At 41.0% G+C, this 24,771-nt stretch overlaps 1 protein-coding gene across 2 annotated transcripts in view; it reads left to right on the top strand.

Annotated features, from left to right (window-relative positions):
- Nucleotides 1–24,771, top strand: part of LOC306885634 (uncharacterized protein) — a 431,626-nt gene that overhangs the window by 12,645 nt on the left and 394,210 nt on the right. Inside the window, exons 6-7 of one of the 2 annotated variants that reach the window (XM_079442295.1) lie at nt 1,788–1,847; nt 2,047–2,267. The exons of the other annotated variant lie outside the window; for it this stretch is intronic. Of the exons in view, the coding sequence (XP_079298421.1) occupies nt 1,788–1,847; nt 2,047–2,054 (68 nt within the window). The 3' untranslated portion in view covers nt 2,055–2,267. Of the gene's footprint in view, nt 1–1,787; nt 1,848–2,046; nt 2,268–24,771 lie in introns of those variants that run through there. 2 annotated transcript variants of the gene reach the window in all.

Below are 24,771 nucleotides of genomic sequence, written 5' to 3'. Positions count from 1 at the left end.
GTCAACAATGAACATTAATCTTGCCATGACACAGGTCTCTACAGGTGATGAAGGCATTATGTCCATGTGAATGCCCACGTGGACACTACAAATGTAGTCATGCAGCAGCATTGGCTATCTTTGCCATTCACAATTTCAGCTGCACAGACACCACATGTCAGTGGAAGAAACCAAAGGCAGCTAAGAGCACACACTTGGAAAATGACAGCTGATCTGGGAATGAGCACCGGGCTTCCTGTCTGCTCGTCTGGGGGAAAAGTACAAAACACACAATATTCATTTCATGAAAGATCAACATTTCCATATAAAAACAGGGAAAAAATACAAAACTAGAGCCAAACTAAAACTTACATGAAACAAATTAATAATAAATAGTAAGTTGTGAATAAATGAAATATTCATAATTAAACCTCATGAATGAATGAATGAGGCATTAATAAAGCAATTAATTGTGTATTGTCTAATTAACAAAATTTAAAATGAAAGCTAAATTTTATCAAAATCAACATCAATTAAAACTATAATAGTATATTTAACATAACCAAATTAATATTGATAGGAGCACACATATCTAAGACTGCAACAAGTACTGTAGGATCAAACCCTTTTCTGTACATTTCTAAATAAACTGCATTAACAGAAAATTAAACCTAGATTAATATTAATATTTTCATAAAAAAAGTAGTATTTAATACAATTCTAGTGCCTTTAATCTAATAATTAACAGTAGAGTAAGAAAGTTTTTGGATATGGTAATATTATATTTATTTTAGTGAATAAAATACCACATTTCAGCTATCATGTTGTAAGGGTGGTTCAACAAAATGTTATTTTATCCTTGCTTCTAGAAAATCCTCAAGCTTTCTGCCTTCCAACAGCTTCATATGGCTGTAAACTTTTAATTTTAACGTAACGTTAGCTTTCATGCATCATTAAAGTTTCACTTTAACCGTGACCAGGTACAGCCGGTAAATGTGCTTCATATGGAATAATCGTAATCTGGTTTAGTTTATGGTCCGAGGCCAGAGTCTCCGCTGGGGTACATCAGCAGGTAAAACGAGCATCTTCCATCCGAACACTTGTGCTTGCGATTCGGGCAAAGCATAAAACCATTGTTGAAGAACAATATACAATTCTGAAAACTATTAACTGGTTATTCTACAAATGATTGAACTACAAATTAGCAAACACTACACTTGATAAACTATAAATTGATAAACAAACTAATCCAAAAGAGCACGAGACTGTAAAAGCAGGTTAGAATGAGTTCCTGTTCGGCGTGATGACGTTGAATGTCTCCGACAGCGCCTGTAGTCCCGTTTAGCAACTTGTTAGCAACCGTCTTTTTAAAGAAACGTAACAGCTTTAAAAAATCACGAGTGGGGTGTAACTGGTGTGTTTTATGTCGTAGAATAAAACGTGAAAGTATCTTGAGCCTGTGTGAACCACGGACCTTATTTAAGGGATTTAACCAAAATCCCATTCAAAAAACCCATTGACTCTGGGATGATGAAACCGGAAGTGCTGAAATGCTAACTCGCTTCCGGGTTTTCGCCTACAAAGTGACATCATAGTTCCACCACTCTACTGTAGCTGCGGTGTGTCACGTGACAAGCATGACGCGTCGCCATGGAAACAGTAAGAGTAAACAATCTAAAATAACAGTCGCCTGAATAAACTCCCGCTGGGCTCAGCGAATATTTTAAACTCACGCGTGAAAGAGTTAATTATAATGAACGGCTAATTAATAATTACCTGTGTAATTAACCTTCCTACATTCTCTACAGAACCTAGTACGAGCTCGAAGGACAAACACGAGGACCAACCCCATGACGCTAAACAAGTTCGTAAGTAAAACCGAGGGTGTTGAGAACTTTACAAAATCTTTAAGCAGTTTAAAAAAGAAAAAAATCATTTTTTAAAATTGTATTCTCTTCCCACTTTCCCCTTCCAGCTGATAGGGATTGGGATTGTGATTGGGATTGGGATTGTGATTGTGATTGTGATTGTGATTCTGATTGTGATTGTGATTGGGATTGTGATTAGGATTGTGATTGTGATTGTGATTGTGATTGGAGTGGTGGTGGTTCTGATTGTGTAATTATATATCAAATATTCATCCTGAAATGTCACTGAACGAGAACCATGATTCCTACCAAGACGTCCCAATGCAAGAAATCGTATAGAGGGCCAGATCACCGAACAGAACTGGTTACTCAGTTTGCCTTCAGTGCCAACAGATCTGCAGAGGATCCTGCCAACATATCAGTCCTGACTCAGTTAAATGTCTCCATCTACTGGTCACTTACTGGAATATACACCTCTCATCCAGTCATACAAATATTATATTTCAAACATGAAATAAACATATTAATCTCAATTTTTAATGTTTTTTGATTCTCTTCTGCTCACCAAACCTGCATTATTTAAATACAGCAAAAACAGTAAATATTGTAATTTAAAATAGTTTTGGAAGTGAATATATTTTAAACTGTAATTTATTTCTGTGATCAAAGCTGTATTTCCAGCATCATTACTCCAGTCTTCAGTGTCGATCCTTCAGAAATTACTCTAATAAGCTGATTTCCTGCTCAAGAAACATTTATTATTATTATTATATGCAAAAAACAGCTGAGTAGAATTTTCCAGGTTTCTTTGATGAATAGAAAGTTCAGAAGAACAGCATTTATCTGAAATATCTTTAGTAACATTATAAATGTCTTTATCATCACTTTTGATCCATTTAAAGTATCCTTAAAGTACTAATTTCTATCATTTCTTTCCCAAAAAATAATAATAATACTAACTCCAGCTTTTGACCGGTATAGTGTATAATGTTATAAAATATTTTTATTTTAGATAAATGCTGATCTGTGAATCCTGAACAAACTATACTCAACTGTTTTAAATATTAATAATAATAATCAGAAATGTTTGTTGAGCAGTAAATCAGTATATTAGAATGATTTCTGAAGGACACTGAAGACTGCAGTAATGATGCTGGAAATACAGCTTCGATCACAGAAATAAATTACAGTTTAACATATTCACATAGAAAACGTTTAAATAGTAAAGAAAAAAAATGGTCTATTACATATATTGCTGGTTTTGCTGTATTTTGGATCAAATAAATGCAGGTTTGGTGAGCAGAAAATAATTCTTTAAAAAATCTTACTGCTATGATATACAATCTTAGTGTATATTAAAATCATGTAAAAGGTTTTAGTGTCTTATTGGCAGTCTTGGGTTCGTTACTCCAAAAATGTAATTTATTACTCATTAGTTACTCCTTTCAAAAGTAATATTATTACTTTACTTATTAATTTCTGGCAACAGTAATTAGTTACGATACATATTACTTTTCCTTCACGCCCCACAGAAGTTGTAATTGTGTATCTTCACCATGAAACTCTTCTGAAATGTTACTAACAATATATTTCTGCCTCATCATTTGACCAAAGTCTACATTGGATGGCAGTCAGAAGTGATTACAAACACTCAATAGTGGTTATTAAGTAAAAGTGCTGTATTAATTGTCATGTGTAGCTTATAATTTCTGTGGTACCCATATATGATTATATTTCATGAAGTATTTTATCAGAAGAAATCACATAAGTTCATAAGATTTTTAATTATAGTAACATAATGTATATCGGATCAGAGAGATGTTGGTGAGCAAGCCATGTAATACCAGAGTAAAGTCCTGCCACACATCTGTGTTCAGATCACCTTCTCTCCTGACTAAATCAGTGGAATAGATCGTAGCATTATTTCTGCATGTGCCTGTGCGAGTCATGATAATTATGGAAATAACCGAGGAATTATTGGATTGATTTCAAATCAGTAGGGGTTGCTCTGAAATCTTACTAGTTAATGCAAAGAGTAATATTACTACCCAACACTGCTCTACTGGCCTGATTAATCAAGCTCTCTATGAAACAAGCCCTACGATTTGATCAAACTATTATGCAGACACTTCATATTTAATGGTATTAGATTATTTGTTCATTGTATTTAATACATCACACTTTCAATAAGTAATTGTTTTTAAATGCATGGTTGTTTTGGATGCATTTCCACCTTTAGCTCAGCAGTCACCAGCGTGTGGCGTTTCCAACGCTCCCTCCTAAACAGTGAATCATTTTGACAAGCACAATTTAATCATTATTTTTAAGAAGGTGCAATGAGTAGAAATAAGATGATTAACTCATATCTAGGACCCCCACACACTTGATTAATATGTAAGGTTACTTAATTACTGCAGTATTCTTGAGAAATATGCCATTATTTCACTCCAGAAGCCCAAAGAGAGCTTGATGGTAGTAGCCTAAGTAGAAAAAAAATGAATGGTCAATTCTTGTAGGGGACATTCAATACTATATGCATACTTAATGTGAAACTATTTTATGGAAGCATTTAAAGTGAAGTGACATACTGCCGAGTTTGGTGACCCATACTCGGAATTCATGCTCTGCATTTAACCCATCCAACGTGCACACACACAGCAGTGAACAAACACAAACACACACAGCAGTGAACACACACAAACACACACACTGAACACACACAGGTGCTCCTGAAGATCTTAATTAGTTGGTTGTGTTTAATAAGGGATGGAGTTAGCACACTGCAAGCATGTTTTAGCATGTTGCTAACATGATTTAACATACTGTTAAACGTTGCTTGCATGATTTAGCACATTGCTAACATTTTTTATTATGCTGCTAGCATAATTTAATATGTTATAGCATTATAAGAACACTGCAAACATGAATTCCCTGCTGAAAAAAAAACAGCTGGTTTTAGCTGGTCTCCCAGCCTGGTCATAGCTGGTTTATCAGGCTGGTTTTATACTGGATATACTTATAAATAAGATATACTGACTACATTTAGTCTCAGAAGAAGAAATAGTAGATCAGAAATGAATCCTCTGACAGGATCTGGTAAAGAAACTGAATCCATTTTAAGGTCAAGCTATATGAATATTAAATTCTGACTTGTGTAGGATATGAATGGTATATTATCCTGGATTGTGTGAACTTCAGATGGGAGAAAGATACATGTTTGTCAGCTGTTTATGTGAATGAATATTCTTTGTGCAGCTGTATGTATTTACAGACACAGTGCTTTAATCATATCTCATGAAAACCACACCTGATGAGGGCGCTGCACACAGATATTTCTCACAGCCCAAGCCGGAAAAGCAGCAGGTAGAAGCTATTACTAAGGAAATTAATAGCAGTATATGTATATAGCAGGAAATTAATAGTGGTTTAAGGCTTTGTGCAGAAACCTGACAAGACATGAAATTCATTTTCTTCTGTGTACTTTGGTTTGGAAATATGCAAATCACTTCCAGTGGTAATTTTTTTAAACTAATAATTATTTTAGTAACTATAATTATTTTAAACATATAAATGTAATTATTGTTTTTTAACCTATATAGTAATTATCAATATCTCTTCAGATGCATCATCTTCTGATCTGGTAAGGGTTCAGATGAGAGAAAACATCAGTCTGAACTGCAGCATGAGAAACCGACATGAAGTCGCCTGGTATCACCTCAGATCTAAACGATTCAATCTGTTGATTTCTGCAGAGACAGACATATGTTTTTGGTACAGCAAATCTTTTTTGCTTTTTTATGAACAATTGTTCCGTGAACAAATGGTGGCTCTGTCTTGAAATAAATTCATAATCATTCATAATTAAGACTTAAGGATGAAAAAAAGGCACTCAAATTGAATTGAAACAATGCTGTATTTGTTTCGTGAATGTAAATTTTGTAGGAATTGTTTGCTGATCCATGATCTGTTGTTATCTGCTGGTCTCTGAGATACTTGATTCTGATTGGTCAGTTGCTGAACTACATAACTGGACAGTGTTGTGAAATACTGGTGCTGTTTTCATGTCTCTTGATGGCCTCCCTCACAGTTTTTGTTTTCTACATTTCTTATCCTGTGTAGCAATATTTAATTACAACAATAATGTAATACTTATTGCATTGTGTGCAGTTTTTAAATTGTTTAAATTATTTAAATTATGAGTTGCTACAGCGTGCTTTAAGATAGTTTACAAGTTAACTAAACTCAAAATGTCACTGTGAAATGCCATCAGAGGGACTGCATTATCCTATCAGGGAATATCTTGCATTAATGCCTTTTTAGAGACTATTTATACTGTAGTATTTTGCACTGTAACATTTCTACACCAGTAAAGCTTTGCTCCTAGCTGATAAAACACTGTATTCTGAAGCATTCTATTGCACTAATTTTTAAGGCTGTGTTCACACTTGTTCGTTTCGTTTGGTTCATCTGGTCCAAACCAAAAAGGAAATTGATACATTTGGTCCTGGTCCGCTTAGCGTTCACATTGGCATTTTTGACAGCGGACCTAAAGGCATAGTGGTAAGTTCACAACCTGATTGGTCTGGTTGAATGACATATATTTTGTGATGGAACTTGCCGAGCACCCTAAACAAAAGGTGTGTTTGAATTAAAGCGGTGATACGGGTGTATTTGGTCCGTGTTGTGTTCATACTTCATTCGAGCCGCACCAGAGTCATTTGGACCATCTTTTAAGCGATCTCAGTCTGCTTGTTTGGTCCACACCAGGGTTCAGCAGCATTCACACTTACTCAAACGAACCGCACTAACAGAGCAATCGCACCAGAGTTCGTTTTAATCGAACCAAACATGACAAGTGTGAACTTGAACGTGAATTGTTTTTTTTGTTTTTTTTTCTCACCAGCCATAGCTAAAACAAATGTATGCTATTACTATAATGTGTTTATAAAAGAGTGTGTGTATTATAATCGTATATAGACATATGTTGTATATACTTTTATCTCTAATATAAGGCCAATGCTATTTGCAAAATTTATTGAGGAACTCAATAAATATACCTACATTGCTAATGAGTTTGCTTTACTGTACTTGAGTGACGTGACATGGCCAAGTATGGTGTTCCATACTCTGCTTACTCTGAATTTGTGCTGCATTTCACCCATCAAGTGCGTGCACACACACACACACACACACACACACACCCGGAGCAGTGGGCAGCCAATGCTGCGGCGCCCAGGGAGCAGTTGGGGGTTCGGTGCCTTGCTCAAGGGTCTCACCTCAGTCGTGTATTGAAGTGGAAGAGAGTGCTGGTTATTCACTCCCCCACCTACAATCCCTGCCGGCCCGAGACTCGAACCTGCGATCTTTGGATTACAAGTCTGACTCTCTTATCGTTAGGCCACAACTCCCCATTGTTAAGTCTTGAATGCATTGGTATATTATGAGGTTGATAGAAGTTACAATGAGTAGAAATATGATCAATAACTCATATCTAGGACCCCCAAACCCTTGGTTAATATGTAAGGTTACTTAATTACTGCAGCATTCTTGAGAAATATGCCATTATTTCACTCCAGATTCCCAAAGAGGCTTTTACTCTAAAAAGAAGAAAAAAAATAAATTAATTAATGGTCAGTTCTTGTAGGGGACATTCAATACTACAGGTATATGCAGACTTAATGTGAAACCAATTTATTGAAGCATGTTTTTGATAATGTGATTGATAATAGGACTCCATCTTAATCTACACAGACCTTATTTCTGTAAAAACATACGATAGAATCTGCTCAATCAGTAGATTTCCTGCTGCATGTTGAGTAAAAGGTTTATATTTAATAGATATGACACACTAAAGGAAATTAGGTGAAGTATACGAAACATTTGCCAATATACAGGTCCTTCTCAAAAAATTAGCATATTGTGATAAAGTTCATTATTTTCTGTAATGTACTGATAAACATTAGACTTTCATATATTTTAGATTCATTACAACACAACTGAAGTAGTTCAAGCCTTTTATTGTTTTAATATTGATGATTTTGGCATACAGCTCATGAAAACCCAAAATTCCTATCTCAAAAAATTAGCATATTTCATCCGACCAATAAAAGAAAAGTGTTTTTAATACAAAAAAGTCAACCTTCAAATAATTATGTTCAGTTATGCACTCAATACTTGGTCGGGAATCCTTTTGCAGAAATGACTGCTTCAATGCGGCGTGGCATGGAGGCAATCAGCCTGTGGCACTGCTGAGGTGTTATGGAGGCCCAGGATGCTTCGATAGCGGCCTTAAGCTCATCCAGAGTGTTGGGTCTTGCGTCTCTCAACTTTCTCTTCACAATATCCCACAGATTCTCTATGGGGTTCAGGTCAGGAGAGTTGGCAGGCCAATTGAGCACAGTATGGTCAGTAAACCATTTACCAGTGGTTTTGGCACCGTGAGCAGGTGCCAGGTCGTGCTGAAAAATGAAATCTTCATCTCCATAACGCTTTTCAGCAGATGGAAGCATGAAGTGCTCCAAAATCTCCTGATAGCTAGCTGCATTGACCCTGCCCTTGATAAAACACAGTGGACCAACACCAGCATCACTGACTGTGGGTACTTGACACTGGACTTCAGGCATTTTGGCATTTCCCTCTCCCCAGTCTTCCTCCAGACTCTGGCACCTTGATTTTCCGAATGACATGCAAAATTTGCTTTCATCCGAAAAAAGTACTTTGGACCACTGAGCAACAGTCCAGTGCTGCTTCTCTGTAGCCCAGGTCAGGCGCTTCTGCCGCTGTTTCTGGTTCAAAAGTGGCTTGACCTGGGGAATGCGGCACCTGTAGCCCATTTCCTGCACACGCCTGTACACGGTGGCTCTGGATGTTTCTACTCCAGACTCAGTCCACTGCTTCCGCAGGTCCCCCAAGGTCTGGAATCGGTCCTTCTCCACAATCTTCCTCAGGGTCCGGTCACCTCTTCTCGTTGTGCTGCGTTTTCTGCCACACTTTTTCCTTCCCACAGACTTCCCACTGAGGTGCCTTGATACAGCACTCTGGGAACAGCCTATTCGTTCAGAAATGTCTTTCTGTGTCTTACCCTCTTGCTTGAGGGTGTCAATGATGGCCTTCTGGACAGCAGTCAGGTCGGCAGTCTTACCCATGATTGCGGTTTTGAGTAATGAACCAGGCTGGGAGTTTTTAAAAGCCTCAGGAATCTTTTGCAGGTGTTTAGAGTTAATTAGTTGATTCAGATGATTAGGTTAATAGCTCGTTTAGAGAACCTTTTCATGATATGCTAATTTTTTGAGATAGGAATTTTGGGTTTTCATGAGCTGTATGCCAAAATCATCAATATTAAAACAATAAAAGGCTTGAACTACTTCAGTTGTGTTGTAATGAATCTAAAATATATGAAAGTATAATGTTTATCAGTACATTACAGAAAATAATGAACTTTATCACAATATGCTATTTTTTTGAAAAGGACCTGTATATGTTTAAATAATGTTTATATGTTGCTTTTGTTTGTTTAACAGTGCATTTGTATCATTCTTTTTAAATCTGCTTTGAAACAATTGTGAAAAACTGCAAATACAAGAAACATTTTTGTTGTTATTGTTTTATTGATTTGTATTTGTGTATGAATTATGTATTTTTTTCCTATGTTCAGAAAATAATGCTTTATTGATAATATTATAATGAAACATGAAGAGGATGTTTAAATAGTTTACATCTGCAGAAACATTTACTTTCAAACTAAACGCCGTCTTTGTGAAGCTGCATCAGATTCAGACACAATCAGAGCTGAAATCTGCTGAGATCAGACTGAAATCATCAGGGTTGTTTAAAATGAACTTCAGCTGTTCTAAGCATCACATTCAAGTGTATTTGATACTCAATTTGATCCACAATGTTTGATGGACTTTCCCCTCGTAATATTAGCTCTTATCACCTGGCTGTGTCTGGACTCATAAATCTGCACACACACACACACACACACACACACACACACACACAGTTTTATCAGTCATAGGTTTGTGCAGCTAATAGACCACACATCTTCTGACAGCTCAGTCTGCTTTGATAGAATAACCAGCAGAAGGCAATAAAGACCGATCCTCCTCCTCCTTCAGACTCCAGCCATTTTCTGAAAAACTCTTGAGCTCTCATCTGTGAGAATTATACTTTCGGTTTAGTTTTTACTGAAATCTCGCTAAACATGCAGTAGTTCTTCAATTTAGACAGCCAGAGTGTAAAACCCATGCAGACTTTTACTATGTAAGTTTTTATCCTTTCAAATAAAGCTGTGTTTTTGAGTTATTATACATATAGTTTGTTTGTTTGTTTGTTTGTTTGTGGAAAGGGTTGGCTGCTAACTAACCTGCTAATGATGCTAACATGTTTATCATTATGCTGATGAACAAAGATTATGTTTTTTTTATTAGTGGAATTATTAATGTAATTATTGATTTTTTTCTACACTGTTAACTCAATTGTAATCAAATGATTTCCTGTTAGCAGGTTACTATGACTGTTTGTGTTCATTAACATTTGGGTTTGATGGATCATGTTGAGTTGAATGATTCCACTGAACATCTATAAAATATAAAGATTCAGATTATAGTTTGATGTTTCTTATATAAGACCCACATGTGGTGAATCCTTAAATACAAGTTAAACTGTTGTGTAGCATTGTGTCTCATTCTATCAGTCAGTAAAGTATTGTATTGCTGTATTAATCTCTGTGTGATGTGTGTCTGTATCTGTGTTTTCTCATCAGGTTCAGATGCTTCAATCTTCTTCTTCTGCTGCTGTTTTGCTTCATCTATGAGAGCGGTCAGTGTCATGTGTTTTTATTATAAATGGTATTGACTTTTAGTTCCAGGTAGAGTTATTCTAAGATATAACAAGATATTTTGTTGATATTTATGGATTGATGGTAGAATTTTCACAGCATATTAAATCATCACACACTATGACATCACTGACTTATCTATGCAGTTATTAATTAATATATTAATAAATATTGTTTGGTCTGGCATCTGCTTTAGCTTTGTTTGGACCCTCTTATGATCAGTGGGACCCTTGTGGAGAGGGTGAGTAGCTTCAAGTACCTCGGTGTAAACATCTCCGAGAACCTGACTTGGACTACACACATCCAAACACAGGTTAAGAAAGCCAGGCAAAGACTGTACCATCTGCGACAGCTGAGGAAATTCAGGGTCTCACCAGCAATCCTGAAAACTTTCTATTCAGGGACCATAGAAAGTGTATTGACTCAGTGCATCTCAGTGTGGTATGGAAACAGCTCCAATCAGGACTGCAAAGCACTACAGAGAGTTGTGTGCTTAGCTGAGCGCATCTCAGGGTCTGCTCTCCCCTCTCTGCAGGACATCTACCTCAAACGCTGCAAAAATAGAGCTGTTAAAATCATCAAGGACTCTAATCACCCTGGTAACCGTCTATTCACTTTACTTCCATCTGGTAAGCGCTTCCGTAGCCTGATGGCAAAAACTGAGAGACTTAGCTTCTTCCCCCAGACCATCAGGCTCCTAAACTCTAACTCTGTGTCATAACATCACTTGACTCCATGTAAATATCACCATATCAATAAAGCTATTCATAATTTTTCTCTACCTCATATTGCAGCTATTTAAATACCCTGTACAACTTTTTGCACATTCCTCTTTATTACTAAATCAACAACATACTGACCTGCACATTTATATTTATATATATATTTTTTTTTCTACTTTTCTTTTTCTTAATATCTGTATACTTAATAATCGCACTGTCCTCGGAGCGGACCTGACCTACATTTCACTGCTGGTTATACTCTGTATAATTGTGTATGCGACAAATAAAACTCTTGAATCTTGAATCTTGTTTAATCATGAATGAGGTCTGTTTGTGAACTCTGAAAGACCAATAAAACACAAAACTGACTCATAAGATGAACAGTTCTGAACAGATGAAAGTGGAAATAATCAACAGGGACACTTTAGACACATTTTCATACTGTAATGTTTCTGCAAATTGCATAATTTTATTTTCATGAGAAATAGCCCATGGCTCGAACTAATAACCTTGAATTTTACAAGGCAAGGCAAGGCAAGGCAAGGCAAGTTTATTTATATAGCACATTTCATACACAGTGGTAATTCAAAGTGCTTTACATAAAAGAAAGTGAAATAGACATTAAAATCAATAAAAACATGGAAATAAAAATAATAAAAACAAGGAATTTTAAAATGATAAAGAAAATGATTTAAAATAAATTTAAAGAAAATGATTATACATAAAATGTATTGCAGTCAGTTCGGACATATAGCACAGTGCTCATTCAACAAATGCACAGTTAAACAGATGAGTTTTAAGTCTTGATTTAAATGTGGCTAATGTTTTAGCACAAGCATTTCTGATGTTAAATATTGAAGAAACTCCATCAGATCACAATTGCTGAAGACACCTGAATAGTGAAACATCTTTAGCAAAAGTAAATCCAGTTGACTAAGATAACTTCCCTAGAATATTTTATGATGACACTGATTACGTGTATTTTTTCAGTATTAATTCTTTGTATTGAATGAATCTGTATTTGCAGGAGCCCCTCCTGTAGGAACCAGCACTAAACCGGTGTCAGGAAAAAAAGGAGACAGCGTCACACTGCCATGTAGATTTGAGGCCAAAAAGATTTCTGATATTAGTTTAAACAGTCGGTCAGAACTCATCCCTGTCTGTGAGACTGAAGACTGTAGTGGACGAGTATTTAAACAAAGAAACTGTGACGTCGTCTTCAAGGATCTGAGATTCAGTGATGCTGGGACGTACTTTTTGAATATCTATTACAGTAATGATCAGACAAAGCTGAAGCGACAGATCAGGACGTACCAGGACGCTCAGAGTGATCAACTGACCGACACTGATGGGACTCTGACCATTAAAGAGTTTACAGTCAATGATGCAGGAACATACAGAGTTCTGGACTATGAAGGAGAAATCTTGATCACAGTAACAGTCACAGGTGAGAGAATCTCAATGAATGTTTAGAAATATTAAATGGACAGCTGAGGTTTATTCATCATGATTTTAACAGCAAATTAATGCTAAACTGTGACAAACCTTTTGATATCCTCTACAGAATCAGATACAGAATCAGCGGGAAAACACTACAATACAGATGATGACAAAACTGAGAACACAAGACAACATAGTAAACAAATCAAGAGGCATTAAGACCTTCACAAAATCTTTAAACAGTGAGGTTTAAAAAGAAAAAATAAACATTAAAATGTGTTCTCTTCCCACCTTCTCCTTGTAGCTGTTGGGGTATGGATTATGATTGTTGGATTGACTATAGTTGCTGGTTCTGGCTTTGATTATGCTTCGTGTCATCAAGAAGCAGTTTCTGAAGAAGAGCGTTTCATACTAACCTGACATCAGTCCTACCAATCCTAATTCATCAACTAGGAATTATTGTTTCAATAAAAAAAATTATAATATATATATATATATATATATATATATATAATTATAATATATTAATAGTAATAATAATATAAACATGCAAAAAAATACCAAAAAACATGCCTGCTCCTCGTCCTCCCTGACCTTGCACAGTGTCTGTGCGAGCAGGATCACTGTGGGAAATGCATACTTGCGTAAAGCCCGAGGCCAGCTGTGTGCCAGTGTGTCCGTGCCGAGGGGCCCCTCAGTCAGGGAGAAATATAACTGGCAGTGGGAGGACTCGCGGGAAGCAAACAGGTCTACCTGAGCTTCCCCGAATCGACTCCAGATCAGCCGGATGGTCTCGGGATGGAGTCGCCACTCTCCAGGAAAAGTGAGCTGTCGTGAGAGCGCATTGGCCGCACGATTGAGCTCCCCTGGAATGTGGACAGTGCGCAGCGATCTGAGCTGCGTGTGACCCCAGAGGAGGAGATGGTGGGCGAGCTGTGACATGCGGCGTGATCGTACACCTCCCAGCCGGTTGATGTACGACACAGCCATAGTGTTGGCCATACGGACCAACACATGCTTGCCTAGCAGCAGTGGCCGAAACTGCCGCAAGGCCAGGTGCACTGCCAACAGCTCCAGGCAATTGATGTGCCAAAGCAGTCGAGACCCCGTCCAGAACCCCGAGGCTGCCTGCCCGTTGCATGTAGCGCCCCAGCCCGTGCTGGAGGCATCTGTTGTGACAACAACATGCCGGGACACTTGTTCTAAGGGCATCCCGGCCTGTAGAAAAGCAAGGTCCGTCCAGGGGCTGAAGGGGCGGCGACACTCGCGTGTGATACTCACCTGAAGTGAACCGCGGCGCCATGCCCACCTCGGGACTCGGGAGTGCAACCAGTGCCGAAGTGGTCTCATATGAAGCAATCCGAGCGGCGTGACTGCAGCTGCGGATGCCATATGCCCCAGGAGCCTCTGAAACTGTTTCAGTGGCACCACCGTCCTGCCTCTGAAGGAAATCAGGCAGTTCAGCACTGATTGGGCGCGCTCGTCCGTGAGGTGCGCCGTCATACTCACCGAGTCTAACTCCACACCGAGAAAAGAGATTCTCTGCACAGGGGAGAGCTTGCTCTTTTCCCAGTTGACCCGAAGCCCCAACTGGCTGAGGTGCCGTAACACCAGCTCCCTGTGATTGCACAACTGCTCTCGGGACTGGGCCAAAATGAGCCAGTCGTCGAGATAGTTGAGGATCCTGATGCCCACTTCCCGTAGCGGGGCAAGGGCTCCTTCTACGACCTTCGTGAAGACACGGGGAGACAGGGAGAGCCGAAGGGGAGGACCTTGTACTGCCATGCCCGACCCTCGAATGCAAACCATAGGAATGGTCTTGTGTCGCGGAAGGATCGAAACATGAAAGTAAGCATCCTTCAGGTCGATCGCTGCAAACCAATCCTGTGGCTGGATGCACCTGATCATGCGCCTGTGCGTCAACATCTTGAACGGGAGCCTGTGCAGGCCCCGATTCAGGACTCGCAAATCCAGGATTGGTCGAAGACCACCGCCTTTCTTGGGTACGATGAAGTAAGGGCTGTAAAACCCCTGCCTCATCTCGGCTGGAGGGACCGGCTCGATTGCATCCTTTGCCAGGAGGACAGCAATCTCCTCGCTCAAGACAGGAGCGTTCCGAGCTACCACTGAGGTCGCTGCTGAACTTGGGAGGTTGCCTGGCGAACTGAATCGCATAGCCGAATCGAATTGTGCGTGTGAGCCACCGAGACGGGCTGGGCAGCGCAAGCCACGCTTCCAGATGCCATGCAAGGGGCTCCAACGGCACAATCGACGTACCTGCGGTGGTGCAGCGCAGGGGAGTAGGGCTGGATGGTACAGAAGGCAGCGCGTTCTGAAGCATCCTTACCGAACTCCCTGGGTCCCAAAGGGGACTGGCTAGAGGTGCGTGGGGAGGCACTGCGTCCCCGAACCGCACTCTCTTGGCCGCTGGCAAGATGGGTCACGGGCGAGAGTGAGGAGGCAGAGCATCGCACACTGTCAACCCGCAAACCTGACAACCCGGAGGAAAAGGAAATTGCTCTTTCTGTGAAATTGTGGATGAACAGAATGAATGATTCTCCCCCAGCCCTCCTTCGGGGGAAGGAGCGGCGCTGACCTCGCCATCTCCTGAGATAGAGCAGCCTTCCACATCTCCGGTTTGCCCGTGTCAGGGCCGTTTTATCGCCGCCTTGGACGATATTGGGCCAGCTGGAACACGAGGGCGCCACGTTCCTGCAAGAGGCTCGACGCACCAGCACAAGGCGGAGCAGCTCAGGGGAACACAGGAGGGCACCCACGGCGGAGCCAGCAGACTGGGGCTTGCCCTGCGGCGGAGCGGTGCATCACGCCGGGGCAAGATGTGCTGGACGGCCTCGGTCTGCTGCAGTACTGCCGAGAACTGCTGGGCACAGTTCTTGACAGTGTCGCCGAACAGTCCAGCCTGGGAGACAAGAGCATCGAGAAAGTGTACTTTGTCGACTTCGCCCCTCTCAACAGGCTGAGCCATGGCCGGCACTCTTGGACCACAAGTGTGTGGACATCGCCTTTCCGAGGGACTGCGCTGTGACTTCCGTTGCCCGTAGGGCAAGGCCAGTTGCTGAGCGCAGCTCCTGCGTCAACCTCGGGTTGGTACTACCCTCGTGCATTTAATGCCTTGGCTTGTGTACTCACAGGATAGCCGTGGCATGCAGGGCAGGGTCCGACTCTGGGTCCGATTCGGCGGCGGCCGCGAACCGCGAGGGGGCAGCTGCGCCGAACCTTCATCCTCAGAGGACGATTGCCCATCCCCCGATGCCACGATCGTCATCCAATCCTCTATCGGCGCGCCGAATGAAAATGCTGGGCACGCTGTAAGATGGCACAGCAGAATCAATGGGCAGCCGCACAGAACAGCTACTGCAGGAGGAGTGAAAGGTCCGTGTGGACTGGCCCGGCGGAAAAGGCTCTCACTGTAACCCTCAGATCGCCAAGAGCACTAGCCGATGGTTCTCTGCTCGTGGCAGAGAACCATCGGCTCGGGTAGTGACAGAGGAAGCCCCTCCCATCCCCATGAGGAGAGAGAGGCGCGATCGCAGCGCTGCCACGGTTCACGCGCTCAATGAACGTATAAAACCATCCACGAACGCAGCTTCAGCGTGCTGGAAGCCCAGACACTGAAGACAACGATCGTGGCTGTTGACGGAAGACAGGAAACAACCGCAACCAAGAGGACACGGCCGGAACAGCGTCTTTAAAAAGACGTGAACCGACCATGATTTGCTCTTTTAGGAAATATGCTCTTTTAGTTGAAGTGCCCAGGGAAATCGCTGCAGACAGGACACCGCTGTTCGCACCGTGACGCCAACCAGAACAGCTTCCAGACAGATGATGAATGGCTTTGTGGAGATCAACACGTTCATCCACTCTGCTCCTAAGCAAAAATCGGATGAGTGGATGCACCTGTCGCCCTTTTATACCCGTATGCACGGGGAGTGGCTCAGGTATGAAAAACAAGCCAATATTCATTGGCATTTTCTCTTAAGTCAGAGATGATTGGGGCTTCCAAGTAAATCCCCTAATGTCGTCACGACATAACTCGTAGTGACCGACAGAGAGGGAACCAAGTGTCCCAGACACACCCTGCGTCCCAGTGTGCATACTATCCATCCTATCTGCCCTAAATATTGAAAATTACTACTATCACATAGATTTTAGGATGGATAGTATACACATAGGGACGCAGGCACAGTCGTGGTAACCGAGGAGTTGTTATATAAGCGCCTCTATTTAATCAGAGATAAGACACATAACGAGTCTATGTTCACACTCAATGAGATCAGTTCACTAATAGATGATTATCATTATAAACATACAACAACCAACTACTGATCGTTTTCTCTGGGCTTTTGAGTTACAACAAATATGTTCGAGGAACACTTGCTTATAAAAGCCAGAGAAAAAGGAAGAAAAAAATAAACACGTATGTCAAGGGTCAAGAGCTCAACTAAAGCAGACACTGATCTCTAACATGGTTACTTCAAATGAAAATAAATCAACATCTAAACCTTAGTTAATTCTCAATAAGATCTTCTGTAGATGTCTGACAGAAATAAAGTCAGTCTAGTTATTAATAAGTGGAGCTGGTGATGCTGGTTGTTTAGATCTTGATTTAATGTATTTTATTTCAGTTGATTTCAGTTAGTTGTTGTTCTTGTGTTTCTCTTTCTGTCAGTGATTCTGTTTGTTAACAGCAGGTGTTCATCACTAATGCTCAATCAGCACTTAATTAATCACTTAATTACTTAGTGAACTCAGCTGAAATAAATTCAGAGCACTCATAATTGTTAGTTTTACAAAAAAAAACTTATATGGTTTAAGACAATAAGTTTCATCAAACGGTTTGAGTTTAACTTGTTGGGTTTTACAGTGTAGCTAGACAGACAAACATAGATAGATAGATAGATAGATAGATAGATAGATAGATAGATAGATAGATAGATAGATAGATAGATAGATAGATAGATAGATAGATATTATTAGAACAAATATACAACCTCAGAACCATGCCATCATCTTCACTCTTCAAAAGACTGGGGAGCCTGTTTCAGTCACAATAGAAGACCAACACTTGTCCAAGAATGCTGGGTGACGAGCACTAATCCCACGGCTGAGCTTCCACTGTTTCTGAAAGAAACCCCTGTTTTTATTCTTCAAAATTAGGTTTAAGAACAACCCTCCAAGCGTGAGAGAAAGCAAACTGGCCAGGCTTGCTCCCCGTCCCAGTTGGGTGCACTTCGTTTTAATTACAGAAAAAGATGAGTTCTTATTTTTGTATTTTTGTATGAATTAAATATATACATATATATTAGTGCTCTCAAACGATTAATCGCATCCAAAATAAAAAAAATGAGTTTACTCAATATATGTGTGTGTGTACTGTGTATATTTATTATGTATATACAAATACACACGCATGCAGTAAATATTTTGAAAATATTTACATGTATATATTTATATTCATATAATTTATATTATATATAAATATATTTAATATATAAACGTTATATATATGTAACCCCAAGGCAAAATCCCTATGAAAGAAAAAATGAATGATGTGCCTTTAAGTCACCTTAGTTGTGAAACCAGATATCAGAGAATCTGCCTGGTGACTAGAGTGTGTTAGCAGATGGAAATTTGCTATTGGTGGAAAGAAAAAAAACCATGAAGCTCCGCCCTTTTTTTTCGGGTGATGAGAGTGACTATTGGCAGAGAGTAAAAAAATGATCTGTTGTGCAGATGCAGGGAAGTTTGAATAGATTACTCTTTAACCGCATTGTATTTATATAAATTGTAAACTGATATAAACTCTAAAAGATTATTGAGATTGTCATGAACACCTGAACCGTTGGATTTGAAGCTGTGATTTGTTGATTGTGAACTTGAATCTCGGCCAGGTTTTGTATGCAATTGAATTCTTTCGGATGGAAGATGGCGAGCCAAGCACCCTTGATCGTTGGACCCATGGAGTCATTGATTTCTGCGTGAGGTCTCATGTGATAACACTGTGCGGTAGGATCTCAGTGAACCCTTGAACGCATTTTTTCCTTTTCTCCTAATTCCGGAGTTGGATTGGATATAACATTTTTTGTTGGAAGTTTTTTCTTTACTTGTCTTTGGACCCAAAAGACAACTGATTTCCTACGGAAGGAAACATTTTTTTTCATCATCTGAAAGACTGGACTGGAAAAAAAGACAAACACATACACTGATTGCGCACTACACTTTATTAATGTTTCGGTGGAAACAATTGTTCTCTATATGTTACATCAATACAGTTCATGTGAAATGGTAATTTGTGTGGTTATCAATGACTTCTGGTTGTACCATTCACTATACTACAATTCAGTGATCTTAAGTTAAGTATCTGAACCTAGTGTGTACTTACCCTTAGAGGAGGGTTACACAGTAAAACGTGGCGAGCTCAGCCAGGAGTTTTTTTTCCCCTTCTGATACCTGTTCCAAAAAAAAAAATTCTAGATCCTGTAAATGGTACCATATTGAAGTTATTGAACTGTGTATGCTGAAACTCAAGAAGTCTAATGTAAGCAATAATCTATTTTATTGATCAACACTCCTGCTAATTCATTTTTGTGATCAGTGAACATGGATATAGTACTTAAGGAGAATTTAAAGGTTCCAAACTGTCTTCTTGTAAGCGGGTTATCAGAAACTGCTGTGGATGAAGAAGTTGCTGAATTTTTGCAGAAGCATGGGAAAATTTCAAGAACTGTAAGAATAACAGATAATCAGTCTGAGTACTATGGACAGATAATAATTGAATTTGAACATGGCTCTGCCGTAGAGGCTCTGAGCTCTCTTGGCCTACCTTTTAACAGACCCTGTCTTGGCGATCCTACTGTGATCCATCACATTCAGAGCCTTGCTAGTCTGTATAGCAAAAACCGTGGTACTACCACCACTAAAGCTTATTTGTCTGAACTGAAGGAATTAGCTAAATTGAGTGGCAGACAATTTGAAGATGTTCTGCATCAATACCACGACTGAGGTGCCCTTGAGCAAGGCACCGAACCCCCAATTGCTCCCCGGGCGCCGCAGCATGGCTGCCCACTGCTCCGGGTGTGTGTTCACGGTGTGTGTGTGTGTGTGTGTGTGTGTGGATTTGTTCACTACTCACTGCTGTGTGTGTGCACTTGGATGGGTTAAAGGCAGAGCACCAATTTCGAGTATGGGTCACCATACTTGACAATACGTCACGACTTTACTTTACTTTACTTTACTGAAGAGCTTAGTAGAATAAGTGATTCTGTTACTGCTCAGTCTATAAGGGATGATAGTGATCCACCGATGGAAACAGAAGGGCCTCTTCTGTCCTGTGGCCCAGCAGTATCGCCCAGTGAGGATATTCAGACAGATTCGTGTACATTTGCTGTAACCACGAGCCCTCTACCACCCAAGTCCGTTGTGAATCAGGATGGTGTCCTGGGGCCCAGAACTCCCATAATGCTTTCACCCAGCCAACTTACCACTTCAGAAGTTCAGCGTGTGGTCGTAGAACATGTTGTCAGGAGCAGTGAATTGGCCACTCAGTCTCATGCCCCATTGAAGCTTAAGACCTTTTCTGGCAGAATGCCTATTCCAAACTTTGAGGTTGACTTTGATACATGGCGAGCTAATGTGGATCTTTACAGGAATGACCCCACGATTCCAGATGCATTAGTGGTGAGGAGAATTATTGGAAGCCTTGCATCACCAGCGTCTAACATAGTCAAACCATTGGGCCCCTTGGCATCATCCAAAGCCTATCTTGACTTACTTGATTCTGCTTTTGCTGCTGTTGCGGATGGGGATGAGCTCTTTGCTGCATTCTTAAACCTCAATCAAAATGCGGGGGAAAAGCCATCTGATTTCCTTCATCGGCTACATACAGCGCTGAGCTCTGTGGTGAGAAGGAATGGCCTTGCCGCCACTGACATGGACAGGCAACTTTTAAAGCAGTTTTGTCGGGGGTGTTGGAATAATGCTCTTATCGCAAACCTCCAGCTTGAACAACGTAAATGCACTCCCCCACCTTTTCCAGAATTCCTGCTTATGTTGCGCACTGAAGAAGAACGACAAGCCACTAAAAGTAAGAGAATGAGACAGCACCTTGGGATTAGGGCAAAGGTTCCATCCAGTGTGGGGGCTACATGTAATCCTTGTTTGACCCAAATTGACTTACATGCGGAAGATGATTACAGCCCCTCCGCAGTTATACGACCTCTGCAAAAGCAAATAGCTGAATTGCAAGCACAAATAGCAAGTCTCATGGCTTCCAGAGAAGAGAAGACTGTTCAAGAGAAAAAAACAAAGAGGTCAAAACAAATTGATAAGCAAGACAAGAAACAAGTAAAACAAACTCCTGCAGTCAATTCAAAGCCTAAACCTTGGTACTGCTTCAGATGCGGTGAGGATGGCCATATCGCCTCCTCTTGTAGCAATCCCCCAAATTCCGCATTAGTGCAAGCCAAGAAAAAGGAACTTAGAGAAAAGCAAAAAGCTTGGGATATGCAAAATGGTGCCGCAGAGATGCATGATTTAAACGAGTAGAGGCTTCTGTTGCGGGACACACAGGGGCCATATGTAACTTATGTCCCATACCTGAGAGAGTATTGAAATGTGGAATTAAGAGACAGACTGTCCATGAAGGCAGGAAACTGTCAAGGCGACTTATTGGAGAAAAGTGCACTGCTGTAGTCGAGATAGCTGGAACAGAATGCAACTGCTTACTTGATACAGGATCTCAGGTAACGACTGTAGCACAATCCTTCTATAATCGATGTCTTTCTGATCAGCCTATTCAGCCAATTGATCAATTACTTACTGTGGAAGGGGCGAATGGTCAGTCAGTGCCATATTTAGGATACATTGAAATTTGCATTAAGTTCCCTAAGGACTTCCTTCAGTCTCAGCCTGAGATACCTACCCTTGCCTTAGTTGTCCCAGACATCAAGTCGAGTGGTGAAGTTCCTCTGATAATTGGCACCAACACTTTGGATGCTGTGTACGAACAGTGCAGCGATGAATCTCCAACTCTAGGCAGTTCCCCCCGCTGTGGCTACATTCAGGTCTGGAGAACATTGAATAAAAGACAAAAACAAGCCACAAGTGGTAGGCTTGGCTTTGTGAAATTTAGAGAACAGACCCAAGAAGTTCTCCCAGCAGGTCAAAAGACTTTGCTTGAAGGATACATAGTACAGGCTGCCCCGACAAATGATGAAGCATGGGCTTTACTTGAACAGCCATCAGGATCGGTCCTTCCTAGTGGGGTGTTTGTTGATAATTGCCTCATTACTCTTCCTAAGCACAGCCCTTTTAAGGTGCCGGTTTCTTTGAGGAATGAGACTGACCATGATATCGTCCTCCCTCGTAACTGTATCTTGGCTGAACTTAATGTTTCTCAGAGGATAATTTCAGATTCTTGTAAGAGTGAACAGGAATTTACTGCTGTAAATTGTTTCAATCTGCAAAGATTTCCGACTTCCGAACCCGAATTGCAGTTAGACTTTGGGGAATCCCCATTACCGGAACAGTGGAGGGACCGCATAGCACAAAAGTTGAATTCCTTTTCTGATGTCTTTTCTCATCATGAACTCGATTTTGGCCATGCAACCAAAATAAAACATTGTATAAAGCTGATGGATCCTGCTCCCTTTAAACAGCGACCACGACCAATCCACCCCCGGGACTTCGAGGCAGTAAAGAAACACTTGCAAACCTTGGCAGAGGCAGGCATAATTAGAGAATCTGAATCTCCATTCGCATCTCCAATAGTCGTCGTTCGCAAAAAGAATGGTGACGTACGCCTGTGCGTGGACTATCGGAAATTGAACATGCAAACAATACGAGATGCTTATGCGCTGCCAAATCTCGAAGAGTCATTTTCTGCTCTCGCTGGATCGCAGTGGTTTTCCGTGATGGATTTAAAATCTGGATACTATCAAGTCGAGATGGAGGAAGAAGACAAAGCCAAGACAGCTTTTGTATGTCCTATAGGCTTCTGGGAGTTTAATCGCATGCCTCAAGGGGTAACTAATGCTCCCAGTACTTTCCAACGCTTAATGGAAAAATGTATGGGGGACATCCATTTAAAGGAGGTTCTTGTCTTCTTAGACGACTTGATTGTCTACTCTGACACACTGGAAGAGCACGAGACCAGGCTTATGCATGTACTAAATCGTCTCAGAGATTATGGACTAAAGTTATCTCCCGATAAGTGCAAATTTTTCCAGACATCCGTCCGCTACCTGGGACATGTTGTCTCTAGAGAAGGCGTGAGGACAGATCCTGAGAAAATCCGAGCATTAACAACCTGGCCGAGACCCCAGAACCTAAAGGATCTTAGATCGTTCCTAGGATTCTCAGGATATTATAGACGCTTCATAAAAGATTACTCAAAGGTCGTCAAACCCCTGACTAACCTTACAGCTGGATATCCTCCTCAGCGGAAAGGGGGAAGGATAACAGCTAGAGACAACACGTATCTGAACACAAAAGAGCCTTTTGCAGAACGTTGGAGCCCAGAGTGTCAGACAGCCTTCGAGGAGATCATCAATAAGTTAGTGTCTGCCCCTGTTCTTGGCTTCGCTGATCCTAAGCTGCCATATATATTACATACGGACGCAAGCATGACAGGGTTGGGCGCAGCCCTGTACCAAGAGCAGAATGGGCAACCTCGGGTCATTGCTTATGCGAGTCGAGGGCTGACTCGAAGTGAATCTAAATACCCTGCTCACAAACTTGAATTTCTAGCCCTTAAATGGGCCATCGACAAGAAGTTCCATGATTATTTATACGGTAGTCACTTCACAGTAGTTACCGATAAGTTACCGATCCGTGAGTGAACTTGACATGGGGACTGTTCAGGCGGCATGCCAAAGGCATCTCATCAATCAAAATGGCCCTCTTGACCAATACCTTGGCTATGTAGAGTCATTAGCCATTCAACCTACTGCCATTCCAATCAACTTTGAAGAACAAGAAATTGAGTGTGGCACTTCGTCTTTGCCAAAGTACAGTGAGGGGGATCTAATGAGGTTTCAGGGAGAAGATCCCGCCATTAGTCAAGCACTAATGGCCAAGAGCTGCCAAGGAATTTCAAAGTTGATGATCCTAATCTCCAGTTGATTCTTAAGGAAAAGAATCGCCTTCAAATCAGGGATGGGCTCTTGTACCGGACACGCCTGTGCAATGGCCAGACAGGATTCCAGCTTGTACTTCCTGAAGTATTGCGGCCCATTGTTCTTTGCAGCCTTCATGATGAAATGGGCCATTTAGGAATCGAGCGTACAAATGACCTTGTCAGGTCAAGATTCTATTGGCCCAAAATGTCCTTGGATGTGGAGCGAAAGATAAAAACATGTGAGAGGTGTGTTAAGAGAAAAACACAACCAGACAAGGCTGCTCCCCTTGTAAACATATGCACCACGAGACCCATGGAATTGGTGTGCATGGATTTCCTTTCCCTGGAACCGGACAGCCAGAACACAAAAGACATACTCGTCATTACCGACCATTTCACTAAATATGCGGTAGCCGTGCCTACAAGAGATCAAAAGGCCACTACTGTTGCCAAGTGTTTGTGGGAGCAATTCCTTGTGCATTATGGATTTCCGGAACGGCTGCACAGTGACCAGGGAAGGGATTTTGAGTCTCACCTCTTAAAAGAGTTGTGTGCCATCACAGGTACTCGGAAAGTGAGGACTAGCCCGTACCATCCCCGAGGAAACCCAGTGGAGCGATTTAATCGCACTCTCCTGAGCATGCTGGGCACTTTGCAGAACAAAGAAAAGACTCATTGGCGTGACTATGTGAAGCCCTTAACGCATGCGTACAACTGTACAAAAAATGATGTCACAGGGTTTTCACCCTACGAGCTCATGTTTGGGCGACAGCCAAGGTTGCCTGT

Source organism: Barbus barbus, assembly GCF_936440315.1.
Source record: "Barbus barbus genome assembly, chromosome: 19".
NCBI classification, from domain to species: domain Eukaryota; kingdom Metazoa; phylum Chordata; class Actinopteri; order Cypriniformes; family Cyprinidae; genus Barbus; species Barbus barbus.
This window is presented reverse-complemented; position numbering and strand designations above follow the sequence as displayed.